A 14,500-nucleotide genomic window follows, 5' to 3' on the forward strand; every position below is an offset into this window, starting at 1 on the left:
CTCCTTACAAGACGTATTTTATTCTTGCAGTATACTTTACAATTTTTACAATAGCAAAATCATATAAATGTACAATACAGAAGAAAATAAAAGAAATATATATACAGGCAACACTGACATTGCATGTACCAGTCAAGCTCGCCCTCTATTAGAAATGTAAACAAATGGAGGACTCTGTTTTTTTTAAATCTCACCGTAGCATCAGAGGACACGTTAGCTAAGTGGTGCAGTTGTGTGTCAAACTCGTATATGATTGCTGCAGGTCACATTACTTGACAGGAATAGCTGTGGCAGCAGTATAATAAGACAAAAAGACCCCATCGTTGGGAAACATTGATTTGATTTTGTTGCCTAGGGCTGATGTTAAAACAATGCTGAATACATAAACAAGAGAAGACACAAACCCTCTATGGTCTAATGTAAAAAAGAAAAACTAACTAGAAAACTGTAAAAGTGCTTATGTTGTTGTTGTTTTATAGTCAGAGTAAGACATTTTAAATTCAGTTAAGACTTACACAGCAGCAAGTGAAGCGACTTTGTTTTACGAGGCTTTCTTATGTGACTTTTCAAAAACTGTTCGACAAAAACCAAAACATTGATTGGCTTCAGAGTTCGGGGATGATTTTGTATCCTCCCCTCATGTAACACACGGGTCATTTATTTTATTATTGATACGAACATTAGGATTATTGAGCGGTTTTAAAAGATGTTTTTGTAACCGTGTCCGTCTCTAACAGAGGATTAATTCACGTCTGTTAACACCAAACTGTCACAGTGAAAAATGCACACTAACACATTTACAGCATGATGAATCTCCTACAGTATGTACTTAAATATTATGCTTCATAGATATGTGTCTCCTATCTCACAGCTGTTTTTGTTGTGAGATTGTGACCCAAAAAAGTGTCACTTGTGAGTGTATTCCTTCAAGCGTTTTCTCAATTTAACTTAAACAACCTTCAACTCTCTGTTTTTGAATCTGAGATTAATTTAACTCAAAGTTAAAGAACAAACTCAGATTGAACATGAGGGGGAACGATGTAAAAAATATGCAGCAAAATGTACAAAAGTTCTTATTTCCCTCCTAGAATTATTGTTTATGGAGCACACAAATACACTGTAGATCTGAACAGGGAGCGTGGCAGTTCTGTTATGCAGCCATCTTAATTTGAAGTTACAGCCACAGGTAGTATTTGAGTTTTTTGATCAGTCTGAGGGGAACCAAAACGTGGGAAAATAATAGACAAAAAAAGAATAAGACATGCAGTATGTTGATGATGAAGTCATCTAAAGGAAACAGGAAGGTCTTAAAGTCTTACACAGTGAACTGCTCTAACCTGGCCTGGATATAAATAGTGCAATATAAACTGGGCCTTACTGAGGGACAGATGTAATGTGCATTAGCTAGCCCATGTTATCGTTAGCTACTAAGGAATAACAGAATATGCTGTTATTAGTGAAATTGGGTTAGTGTTCAAATTTCGAGATACGCCTTTTTATTTGATAAATATTCAAAACTAACTTCATCTTCTTAATTTATATAATCAAAATATGTGTATGTTAAAACCTCACCTTGATGTGATTCAACATGAAGAGAAATAAAAGCCCTTTTTACATTGAGATTCAACCACAGCGCTGTGAGAAAGCTCCGCCATCACTCCACCTTTGTACTTCTACCATGAACCACACAATGGCATAATTTACAGTAACCCCACTCACATGGTGATATAGTGTTGTGTGCGTTACATTTTGAGCTGGATAATATGTTTGCATTCATGTAGTACACATGTAACACATGTACACTTAATTCTTCAGTGATAACTGGGGCACATGGTTTGGGGTTTTCTGGTAATAGCCATATCCAAGAGAAAAGTAAGCACTGGCCTAAATGTAGGGTTCCACCATAGCATTGCTAAATACACTGGACATTTCCTTTTTTTCTCAGAGAAATTGAAGCAGTTTTAGACACCAAGTAACACAATGAATTATCAACGCTTTATAGTTTTTCAGAGCTTTTTCTGTGTGAAAGTACCCCCCAAAAAAATATTTTTAATACTGAATTGTCTTCCTGTTTGTACAGCGTATCTCCTTTACTAAACGCTGCCTACTACGTTTTTCTAGGTTGTATTCAGACCTTACCCTTTTAGCATTTTTAGTGATTATATTAGCTGATGTTGCTATGGTTATTGTCAGAGAAAACCATGTACTCCAGTTGGACAGTCAACCCAAAACAGACCCTGAAATATGTAATGAAAAACAGGAAATGGTTGTTGAGATTAGCTAACAAAAACACCTTTGAAACATCCATTAGCACTGGGTAACCTCTTAAGTCAATGTGGAAAGTTCAGCTACATCGGTGCAGTGGTACTTGGCATTGACGGCCATTGCTACTTTCTTGCCAGATACTTGACTTATGTCTTTTGCTGTTTATTATACAATTGACTCTCTCAGGTTTGCATGAAGAGCAAAGAAGTGTTGGTTTGGAGCTGAATGCAATAGAACCTCATTAGTAATTTCGACAGGTACAACAATGATATTTGGCTCAAGGGGATCTGAAGCACTCCCGTCGTCTGTGTACTGTACCGTCTCCTGATCAGTAGGCTGTTGGTTTGCTAGAGTTTCTAAAGCAACCTGCTCCATCTCCTCTGCAAGGTCCACATTGCTGCCATAGAGAACTCCCATCCTTCGTGCTAGCATCCCCACTTTTTCCGGAGGATCTTCGCCTTCATTACTTCTACCCTTCCTTTTACAGCGGTTCATAAAAGCAGCATGACGTAAGCAGCGTTTTAGCAGGTGGTTGCGGTAAACCCTCTGGATCACCACAGCAGCATTCTGCTCTTCTTTGTGGCGCACCGTTGTAGTAATTGGTGCAAAGGAGTCTGAGGTGGGGTTGTTCAAGATGAACTTAGCCTCAATGCTCTCCCGCATTGCTGCCATCTCCACCGTGTCTCCCAAGACCATCTGTGTGACGGCCAACAAGACATCAAGGCAGTGGATCCTGTCCCCAATCACCAGGGGCAGATCCATTTCAATCAGGCGGAACAGGTTTGGTTTGGCTACTCTTAGCGGCTCCTGCAAGGTATCACAAAAGTCTGAGAGCTGGCTATACTCAATAAACATAGTTCCATCTATGTCAAACTTCTCCCAAGTCTCATTAAACATTTCAAAGTCATCCTCACAGAGAGCATCTCCACTCTCTTCTTGTGCTACATTGAAGTTCTCCAAGATGATGGCGATGTACATGTTGACCACCACTAAGAATGAGACAATGATGTAACCGCAGAAGAATATCATGCTCATGCCTGGGTTGCCACAGTTACCCCTAACGTCCGTGCCAGGGTTCTCAAAGTCCGGATCACAGTCTGGAAACTCCTTGTTCAGCATTGGAAGCAAGAGTGCATCCCATCCGGCGGATGTTGTGATCTCAAACAAGCAGATAATGCTTCCACCAAATGTCTCAAAATTAAATATATCATCGATTCCAGCCTCCTTTTTGACATAAGCAAAGTTTGACATGCCAAAGATGGAGAAAATGAACATAATGAGGAAGAGAAGTAGACCAATATTGAACAAGGCAGGAAGTGACATCATCAGAGCGAAGAGAAGTGTCCGAATACCCTTAGCTCCTTTAATAAGACGGAGAATCCTTCCTATCCTCGCCAGTCTGATCACTCTGAACAGAGTCGGTGAAACAAAGTACTTCTCGATTATGTCTGAGAGCATTGTACCTGACATAAACAGAGAGAAACTACAATCAGAGACCCTTAAAAAAACATGGTAACACAATAAAGCATTGTAATAAGTATAATTCACATCTGTGCTTCTAGGTATAAAATACGTACCAGCTATGGACAATATGACCACAACAAAATCGAAAACGTTCCATCCATTGGTGAAAAAGTATTGTCGTAGAGCAAAGAGCTTTAGCACACACTCTCCAGTGAACACAACGATGAAAGACACGTTTACTTTGAAAAGGAAATCTTCCTTCTCTGCACTTTGGTTATCCGTCTCCACCATCATGGTCACCATGTTGAGGCAGATTAGCACCATGATGAAGATGTCAAAGAACTGCTGACTGATGAAGTCAAACACCATTCCCTGGATTAGGTTCTGTAGGTCAAAGAGAGATCTGGGGTCATTAGGTCAGTTCACACAAGCAGTGTGCAGAAAAGGTCAGCCCAGAGGTCACTAATGACAGTGTCATACCAAGCATGCCCACCCGATGTCATTACTTTGCCTTAGCAAGTTCATCATTTTCAACATCATTGATGTAGTTTCAAAATACACTAATTTTGAGTTTTTGGTAATTATGGTAATTTAAATATGCATGCAGTTATATATGCATGACATACAGTTGGACGGGGAATCGGCTTTTGCGGCTTCTTGGAACCAAGTTTCTTCATGGCATCATAGTACTTCTTTTGTTCCTCAGTCATAAAGAGGTCTTTATCTCCAAAGTAAAGAAACACACAATACAACAATTATTTTAGATATTTCAATTTGGTGACAACCTTTGTGTGGTCCAGAATGTATCAATGGTTTGACGTGTTATTAGTGTAGTACTTATCTTTTTCTTTTGTTGGTTGAAATTGTCAATAATGACACCAATGAAGAGGTTGAGTGTGAAGAAAGAGCCAAAGATGATAAAAATCACAAAGTAAATGTACATGTAGAGGTTGATCTCATAAGAAGGTTGCTCCTTTACCTAAAAAAACCCAAAACATATAGAGCATTACAATGTTATAGTGAAAGTTTGACAACTGTCTGTAGAGGCGTCTATATGGTTAAGTGGTATTTGCAAAGTAAAGCCTGCTGACATTGTTTGCTGGTGCTATATTATTAAAATGCTAAACCCTCCCCTGCCAATATTGCACACTTGCAACACTTGCAAATAAAACAAACAACAGCCAGAGCAAAAATCCTGCTGGCAGATTGGCAACTTTGGTTGACCCTCAACAGTCGCGACCATCGATACTTGGCTGGAAGACGTAGTTAAAGCTGTTTGTAAACAGGCGAAAAGCTGCATTGTGACTTTCTCTTCATATCACATCAACTATATTCTTTATAATTGTGTAATTTTCACAACAAATACCCAAGTGTAATCCAAACTCAAACCCAATATCAGTAAAGTTCAGACAATCTTAAATGACAATATTTCAGTTCTTGGCTGAAACTAATTATTGCTACTGAGATGCTTTTCTAAATAAGCCACCAATATTTAGATAGAACCTTATTGTGGATTTGGGGAATTTATCACAAATTGTTCTCCTGTTGTCATTTTTCCCAGGCATGCTGCCATAGATGCCTTATTCCCAATACTGCAAGTAGTTTCCTCACCATTGTTCAATATAATTCAGTTAAAGTTACTTAACAGACATTTATTTAAATTTAAATTGAGAGTATTACTTCAAGTAGCAAAGATTTATGTGGGTACAGCACTGGATAAAAGGTTACACTGGAATATGATACTAACCAGAAAGGTTGGGTTCACTTTACCCTAACCATCTTTCACATATTTATTCATTTAACTAAAAGTGCAGAGCAGTGCTAGTGGTGGAAGGGAAGAAGAATATGGACTTTGTATACCCTTACTGTTTGAACACTGTTGTTGACAAAATAGTTAAGTTATTCAAGAGTTATTCTGTAATTGTATTGATGTAATTACTCCATTGTAATACGTTTTCTTAATAACGGTTAAGATATGATGGGATTTTAAATTCACCAAAAAGCAATGTATTCACAGAATAGATTCAGACTGATGTTGAAGGTTCTTGTGTACCCAGGCTATTTTTTCTGCTTTTAGCATTACTATACATTACCTCTCTTGAGTCAACAGCAGCATACATGATGTCCATCCAACCTTTGAAGGTTGCCTAAAGTAACAGAGCATTGATTTAATGACTTTGTCATTGAACAGTTTTATATCTCCAAGATTTACCAACACTTTCATAATGTAAGCAGCACTCCTCACCACTTGAAGTAGGGACAGGTAGCCTTTTCCCACATTGTCATAATTTACTTTGACATTGACCCAGCGCGCCTCCTGTGTGGTTTCTTTGAGAGCAAGACAGTCGCTCATGTTGTTTACCACATCCATGGGGAAAAGCTCCTCCGTGGTGGTGTTGATGCAGCGGTAGAACTTCCCGGCAAACAGGTTAACTCCCATGATGCTGAAGATGAGCCAGAATATAAGACAAACCAGCAATACGTTGAAGATGGAGGGAATTGCTCCTACAAGAGCGTTCACCACCACCTGCCCAAAAGAGACAACTTTGTCAGAATTAAGGGAAGTGAACGTTTTAGGAGTTAGCACCAAACATGCTTTGCCATCAAGTTTTATCAGTAATCTTACCTGACTTGGCTCTGTCTCAGCAGCAATGGTGTATGCATGCATTCAACACACAGGGGAAAGCCAGTCACGTTATTGTGATTACCATTACCAACAGTATAAAAGAAGTGTAGCAAGCAGCGACCAAATTGGGATGCAAGGTCAGCAAAAGCAATTTTATCAGCTAATGCTAGTAAAAGCTTTTTATCCAGGTACATCTGTATTTCATGGAGCTGTGATATTTATTGAGATGCTAAAGTTGCAAGCAGTCAGTCTATGTACAGTTTTTATTATTTTTATAAATCTTTGTTAGCCAAGCAAATTGCTTTACCATGTTTTTTCAGCCAATAACATACCCTCATCCCCTCAAATCTTGACAGTGCTCGAAGAGGTCTTAGTGCCCTGAGAGTTCTGAGGGATTTGATTGGTCCTAGGTCAGAGTAGCCCATCCAGTTGGCAAATAAACTAACCAGGGAAATCTGTGGTAGAATCAAAACATTTCCTATTCAAGTGTTACAACAGACTTTGATTGACATAAATCATGAACAGTCTGTATTAAGAAATCCAAACTTACATCTACAATGAAGAAATCCAACCAACACCAAGCATTGGTGAAATAGGTCTTGAAGCCGTATGCCACCCATTTAAGGAGCATCTCAATGATGAAGACGTAGGTGAAGACTTTGTCAGCAAACTCCAGAATAATTTTGATGGTTCGACGTCTTTCAATGTGTATGTCTTCAAAGGCCTGCCAAAACAAGATTTGAGATGGCTAGATCAGTTTCCCCAACAGTAATACAGTACCTTAACACTATCATAAACAGTCAACATGTCTAAATTTGTTGCACTGATGACAGCACTTACCAGAGCTCCACTGCTGAGAAGGATCATAAAGATAATGAAGGTTTCAAACCAGTCATGCTCCACAATAGTGAAGCAAGTCCTACGAAGGTTCCACCACTTCTTGCCTCGACCTTGGGTGATGTCTACAGTCAGACATGGCCAGCGCCTCACACAGTCTGTGGAAAGGGAAAAATCAAAGATTCAGAGTTACTCAAAAAATGTCTGATTAGGTTTCAACAGAATAGGCACTGATACTGAAAAGAAATGTGTTAATTGTTTTTAATACCGTCAGTGAAGCAGGCCTCTGGCTCCACGGGGTCTGGCTCTTCTTCTTCCACTTCTTCTGGTTCAGGCTCAGGTGGCTGATAGTCCACTGTGCTACACACTGAAGAATCCCCATCATTTAAAGCACCCTTGAGCTAGTCAAGAATTACAATTGAAGCTCAGTCACAAAGCCACCATACAAAATAAAACATTTACCCACATTTATTTTGAGCAAAAACCAAGTAATGACCTCAGCATAATGTTAAGTGCCATTCTACAGAATTACTTACTTTGACATCTCCCAGCATACTATTTTTATCTTCTAAGTTCTTGAAAAACACAGAAAATAGAATGAAGTTCATAATCTTCTGTCCATATTTACAAAATAATTTCTCTTAGCACAGACTCACAGGTTTTTTCCACATAATATGGTTTATGAAGTGTATGCCTTGTTTAAAATTGTGCACGGCTGTTAAATACATGAGCCAATTATAATGAATATGCAAAAGGCATCCTGTCAAAATGAATGCAACAAAGCTTTACATACATTTAAGTTGAGGAATATTTTCCATTCCATTCACTTTTGAATTTGCATGATTGATGTTCAGTACTTACTCTATTGTGTTGGCTAAATTTGTCAGATGACTTCACTGAGTCATTAGCATCATCTTCATCCTCATCCTCATCGTCGTCCCCAAGGTTTTCAAAGTCTGACTCTCCCAGGGCAATTGGAACATTAAGATTCAGCTCTCCGTCCACAATAAATCCAGAAGGCCGGCCTTCAACCAAACTATTACAAATCCCATCTGCCATTTTGAAATTCTGACCAGTGTCCAAGTGGTTCATTTCAATTTGCTCTGTTTTAGGCTCCTCATCATTTGCCAGGCCTTCACCAGGTTCATCAGTGACCTTGGGCTCTCTGCCAAGAGTCTGCAGAATTGTTCGAATGATAAACGCTTTGAACCAGTTGATGCCACGTGTGATCCGGCCTATAGCAATCTGGAGATTGTTCATCTCTCCATCATCGTCCCCTGTTGAGAGGTTGTCTCCACTGAACGAGCTGAGCAACAAGGCCAGGAAGAGGTTCAACACCTGAAAAGAGAATGTCATGAAGGTAATAAAGATATGCACTAAATCTTTGAAACACAACTTCAACAGTCTCCATTTCGTACCTCAATGAGGAAAGACAAAAATGTTGTTGCAAGTGATTCAAACGATTTTAGTTTACTTTAGAGTTCCATATGAGTCTTTACTGGGTCTGCAGATGAAATAACTATATGTTGATACTATACTAAATATACATAGCCACTGATTGCTGAGTCAAAATAATGCCATTACCAGACTAAACACAAAAGTCTAGGCTGTCTCAAATACACCTCACATAAAATTGGTCGTATGATGGCACATCAGTAAATATAATGTTGTCTGCCTCCTGTTGCAGACACAGTTATCTTTAGTTTCTGAAACCTGTGAGTCGATTTCTTCATTCTTATTCTCCTGATTTAGCGGGAGATCATAGTTACACAAGCCAGGGCCAGGATGATCCTGTGCAGGAGCTGTGAATCAGTTAAGAGGGCTTAGTGGAAAAGATGAGATGCACAAACCCCAAGCTCCACAGAGAAGGATTAGAAACTGATATGATGACTTAAGTGTCTGCGATGCTCAAAATAATGCTCCTAGAATCTCAAAATTATCACTCCTATCATTTCCCAGTTGTTAAAGCAGCTGTTTGTTGATGTGAGATGTTTGATCTTCATCTTAAAGGAATAATTGGACATTTTGAAGCCAACAGCCGTTCACCTTCTTGCAGATTGTTGGGACTGACAGTCCAAAAACACTGCCTGTAGGTTAAATTTGAAGATTTAGCCATCAGCAGTTTAGCTTAGTTTAGCTTTGTTTGCACAAAGCCTACACAACAGGGGTACCAACACTTTGCCATGCCAAAGATAGACCCTATAAAGCCTCTGGCAGGGACCCCCTGTTATTTAAATTTTAAGGAATAGTTTGACATTTTGAAGATTAAAATTACATTGTAAATGAAATTGGAGTGGTTTCTTCTGATGGAGATAGATATTTTAGGGAGGCAAAAAAAAGATGCATAAGTTCATAAAGAATGAAAATAATGTTGATGAAATTCAGGACCATTTTTGATCATGATTGGGCAGAAGTGAAGCAATAATAGTCACAAATGACCTGCAAACACTCCAAACATTGAGGTTGTGCCCACTCTGTTTTATAAACTGTGACACTGATGGTCCAATATGATAACCTCTCCATCAATTGCAGTGCTATCGAATGACTTTTCCTTAACACCCAGTCCCCCTGCCACTTGAGCTCTGCTCGCTCAGCTGTCTGTGTTTGTTCCCTTGGTGGCACTAACTTGCTTGAGCCAGATCTTAGCACACACTCAAGGTCAAAACCACTGTTTGGTAGCTTAAGTCATTTGATTTAAATAGAAACATCATCCTGTGAAGTGTGTAAGTATATTATTTGCATTCATTGCAGAGCAAATGGTGTGCATTGTGTGGTAAGAGTTGAGGGTTTTGGAATAATGCAAGACTTGAAGACGCCCATGATATTTTGGCAACGCAATGTCATCACAATATTTTTGTTAGCTTGTCAATGAGCCATTTCCGTTCCATATCTATAAATAATTTAACAGGAAATGGTTTTGGCTTCAGTCATTGAATAAGTGGCTGAAATTATGCCAATAGCGATCATCTGTGTCAATCTGTACATCTAAGAGGCCAATGGAAAATGCCAGGGACAGTTTTCCAATCCGCAGACACTCAGAATTCTTCCCTGAGCGTAACAGTCAGCTGCCTCTTTATCCCCAAAGACCCGAAAGTTAAGTGCAACTGAATCAATTAAACCTTGGATCAACTGTACTTATAATAACTAAAATTTATTATAATGCCCCCTGGTGGATACAATTTTCTCCTCAGCCGTGTCTCTGTCCTTGGCATCTATAAGCTGAGGGGTTAACAATAGCCTGCTGGGATATGCAGCCACAAATCTCATGGCATTATAGTCAGCTCACAGTTTGATTTAGAAAGATTTTCAAAAACGACTTGACAGATTTACAGCCTCACAGTTATGACAGTTATACAGAGTTTAGATATTGAATGTGTAGTAGAGTGGCAGCATCTCAACATTTGTGGATACAGCAGCAACTTTAAAGTGACAAAACAGCAAAAAGACATGAATCATCCTATCTACTAACCTTGATCATTATGTAACAATTGTATTTAAGTGAAACTGAGCTGTGTAACAACAGTCATCGCTTCTACTGTACTCATGTATCAGATTTAGTTTTCAGACCAGTAGTTGCACTGGAAGAAAACCTTTATTATTTTCAGAGACCGTCTTTGCACAGTATGGTATCGATGCAAAGGGCTGTGTTCTTCTCAACACAGTACAACATTTGGATGTCTTCAAACACTGAAGAGCTAGAGTGAGGCAAGATTCACCAAGGACAGGTCATCAGTCAATCAATCGGCTCAATAACATCGAGCCACTTTACATAACTTGCATTTCTTTGGATTGCTGGAGAAAGGTGGAACCCAGGACCATTCTGCTGTCACACCATGATACTTCCCGATGGAATACAGAATGATTGGCTCCAATATATCTTTCCAAATATAACTTGAGAACTAACTTGTCTCATAGATGGTTTTGTATCTATTAATCGTAAAACTCATGGATTTACATATTAAAATGGCTCTTCTGGGTTGTTTATCTCCACTATGCGGTACCTAAAGCTAAGGGCTCTCTACAGAGGAGCCCCTTATACAATTTGTATTTTGGTGTGAATGCCAAGGTAAGAAGTAACATTGGCATGTCTCGGATTGAAGACGAGTAATTGTTGCACTTACCACAAGATTTCCAATGACCATGACCATCATGAAGACAACTAAACACATCCCAGCTCCAGCCACCTCCATGCAGTCCCACATAGTCTCAATCCACTCCCCACACAGGATGCGGAAGACGATGAGGAACGAGTGGAAGAAGTCGTTCATGTGCCAGCGTGGCAGCTCGCACTCCGTGGATATCTTGCACACGCAGTCCTTATAGCTCTTGCCAAAGAGTTGCATACCCACCACGGCAAAGATAAAGACGATGATGGCCAGCACTAACGTCAGGTTTCCTAAAGCTCCCACTGAGTTGCCAATGATCTTGATCAACATGTTGAGTGTTGGCCAGGACTTTGCTAGTTTGAAGACTCTAAGCTATCTCCAAAACAAAAGAGAAAGAAACAAAGACAGTTAATACTGAGTTAGAAAGTAATCTCATGGTCAATCATCAATCATTGTTTCTCACCAGACGGAAAGACCTGAGGACTGAAAGGCCCTGGACATTTGCCAGCCCCAACTCCACCAGGCTGAGAGTGACAATAATGCTGTCAAAAATGTTCCAGCCAACCTGAAAGTAGTAGTAGGGGTCCATGGCAATAAGCTTGAAGAACATTTCTGCTGTGAAGATCCCAGTGAAAACCTGTGAAGGATGGAAGGGTAGATGCATTTCTATTAACGGGCACTCGTAAAAAGAGATCAGAAGGGAATAGTTCTGCATTTACATTAGAATGTAATGTTATACATATTTACCAAATTCCCAACTGAGAGCATGTTGTCAAACTCTGGGGTCATGGGGTAGTGCTCCATGGCCATGAAGAGCGTGTTGAGCACGATGCAGATGGTGATGCCCAAATCAACAAAAGGGTCCATGACCACAAACAGCACCCACTTTTTAAACATCACCCACTGTGGGCAGAAATCCCACTTTAGGAACATGTCGGCAAACTTGTACCAGGCAGGTGGGCACGGCCTCTGAGCCTCCTCCAACTCTAGACAAAAAGACAGGCGAAATATGTTGGTAGTCTACTGCCGTTTAATCAAAGCATATCCATTACATTTAATTGATATGCTAACAGAAAGCAATGATGAGTGTCTCTTCTGTGCCAAGTTAAAGTTGAGCTGAAATATCTAAAGCTTAACACCTTGAGTTCTTGACACGTGATGTTGAGAGGATTTTTTTTTTAACACATGTTTGATTAGATTGATTATAATGAGTTCAAGACAATGCTACTGTATTGGTCTTGGATAGATTTGTGTATAATGTTAACAACCGCTTGATAATCTTAGCAATCACAGTTCGAATTAGAGCATTTCCTGTGACAAACTGCAACTAAGCCTTGTGTATTTTTTAATTCCCTGAAGGAACTTTACACTTCTGGATGGGTACTGCCCGCTGTATAAAAGTTAGCAGGGAAAGTTTCACTAGTTCTGTGTCATCCACTTTGTAAAGGCATTAATCCAGCATCAAGTGGTTGTATATGAATATTGCCATACCTTCCATAGCAGCTGCTGTAAGCACAGTCAGAGCACTTGCAGTTCTCTGTGTCAGGCCTGGTTGATCCAGATAAAGCATGCTATGCACAGAGCCCAATGACTTCTCTCTTAGTTCATACTCTGCAGCAGACTGTGAAATATGAAATACATGTTTTAGTTGCAAACTGATGATGTCACCCAAAGGGTTTAACAACAACATGTTTTCATATTATATTCGAAGAACTGGTGCTACCAGCATTTCAATCAGCTAATTGTCATCTTTCAGACATGATAATCAAACTTTGACCAGAGGGCGACAAACAAACCTGGTCCATGGTTGGTGCTCTTATAAGCAGACGGGGAACAAGTCTTCCATTACAGTCCTTGACAACTTCTTCATGTTCAAGGCTTGTTTCTTCATCTGCCAACTCAGATACAGTGTGATGACTAAGTGACTTTTTACTGATTAGAGTGGCTCGACTCCCAAGAACTTGAGCCTGTTGGAATGAAGTACAACGATTCTTACCATTGCCTCAGTCTTACTTCAAACACTAAGAATGTTTTGGGAAGTAACAATGTTGAAAGAAAATATCCAGTTATATTGTTAACCATTGGCTTACTCCTTGCTGAAGTTACCTGTTCCTGATTCTTGAGTTGCAGCAGTAGCCGCTGGAACTCTTCTTCTTTCTCTATGGCCTCTCGCTGAGTTGCCTCATTCTGTTCATCATAAGCCATGGCTACCACAGCCAGGATGAGATTGATGAGGTAGAAGGAGCCCAGAAAGATGATCACAACAAAGAACAGCATGTATGTCTTGCCAGCTGACCGCAGGACCTGTGTTTGGAGCAAAAAAGAAGCTACGAGAACTAAGGACAATTTTATTTTCAAAACTTGAATTTTAAAGAGAAGACTTCAAGTTAAAGGTCATAAATGTGTCTGGAACAAACAAAAAAGGGCCAACCAGCTGGAACAGGTTCTCCCAGTAGTCTTGGGTCATCAGTCTGAAGAGGGCCAGGAAGGCCCAGCCAAAAGAGTCAAAACTGGTGTAGCCAAAGTTGGGGTTCCTCCCAGCCTTCATGCATGTGTATCCTTCTGGGCACTTTCTATCAACAAAAAGTTAGTATGCCACAATTTTTCTGCATCAAATCAAACTCAATGGAAAACTATTATGATAGAAGATAATTTTTTTTCTTAGAGTCGACATTAAAAGACCACATTTGTCCCGACAGATGAATTGGTCATGAAAGTATGTACAGTACATACCCAGCGTCAGAGCTGTTTCCACAAAGTAGAGCATCGGGGCTGCCTTCCAAGTAATAGTGATTATCTAAACCAACAAAAGCAAGAAACAGTGAGATATATATTTTAGCAAGTCACAGTAAGAAACACACACTGTAAGAAATACTTTATTAATTGATATGTAAATCATACCTGAGTTTTCAATGTATTCTATGAAATTGAAGGTACTGTTGGAATACGTTGTATCATTGAAACCCATTGTGTTGTTGAAGGACGCAGTGTCATTAAATGTGTCAGTGATGTTTAAGAAGTCATCTATGGGCCATCGTATACATTTCTGTCGAAGGTTTCCCATAAAAAGTTGAAGGCCAACAAGAGCAAACACGGCGAGGGCAAAGACAGTTAAAATCATGACATCCACCATTTTCTTCACTGACTGGATCAAAGCGCCCACGATGGTTTTCAAACCTGACAAAGTCCAGAAAGTAGAGAT

General features: G+C 39.6%; 1 protein-coding gene across 1 annotated transcript in view; it reads right to left on the minus strand.

Annotated features, from left to right (window-relative positions):
* scn4aa (sodium channel, voltage-gated, type IV, alpha, a) overlaps nt 1-14,500 on the minus strand; it is a 22,793-nt gene continuing 8,293 nt past the window's right edge. The window contains exons 7-27 of the mRNA XM_065949782.1: nt 14,200-14,475; nt 14,032-14,095; nt 13,730-13,871; nt 13,405-13,602; nt 13,095-13,265; nt 12,790-12,919; nt 12,046-12,284; nt 11,762-11,935; nt 11,314-11,670; nt 8,054-8,530; nt 7,729-7,767; nt 7,461-7,593; nt 7,196-7,350; nt 6,906-7,079; nt 6,688-6,810; nt 5,975-6,256; nt 5,823-5,876; nt 4,571-4,708; nt 4,356-4,460; nt 3,843-4,113; nt 1-3,728 (exon numbers count right to left, since the gene is read on the minus strand). Of these exons, the coding sequence (XP_065805854.1) occupies nt 2,431-3,728; nt 3,843-4,113; nt 4,356-4,460; nt 4,571-4,708; nt 5,823-5,876; nt 5,975-6,256; nt 6,688-6,810; nt 6,906-7,079; nt 7,196-7,350; nt 7,461-7,593; nt 7,729-7,767; nt 8,054-8,530; nt 11,314-11,670; nt 11,762-11,935; nt 12,046-12,284; nt 12,790-12,919; nt 13,095-13,265; nt 13,405-13,602; nt 13,730-13,871; nt 14,032-14,095; nt 14,200-14,475 (5,000 nt within the window). The 3' untranslated portion in view covers nt 1-2,430. The remainder of the gene's footprint in view (nt 3,729-3,842; nt 4,114-4,355; nt 4,461-4,570; nt 4,709-5,822; nt 5,877-5,974; nt 6,257-6,687; nt 6,811-6,905; nt 7,080-7,195; nt 7,351-7,460; nt 7,594-7,728; nt 7,768-8,053; nt 8,531-11,313; nt 11,671-11,761; nt 11,936-12,045; nt 12,285-12,789; nt 12,920-13,094; nt 13,266-13,404; nt 13,603-13,729; nt 13,872-14,031; nt 14,096-14,199; nt 14,476-14,500) is intronic.

Source organism: Labrus bergylta, chromosome 21 (genome assembly GCF_963930695.1).
Source record: "Labrus bergylta chromosome 21, fLabBer1.1, whole genome shotgun sequence".
Taxonomy (NCBI): Eukaryota; Metazoa; Chordata; class Actinopteri; order Labriformes; family Labridae; genus Labrus; species Labrus bergylta.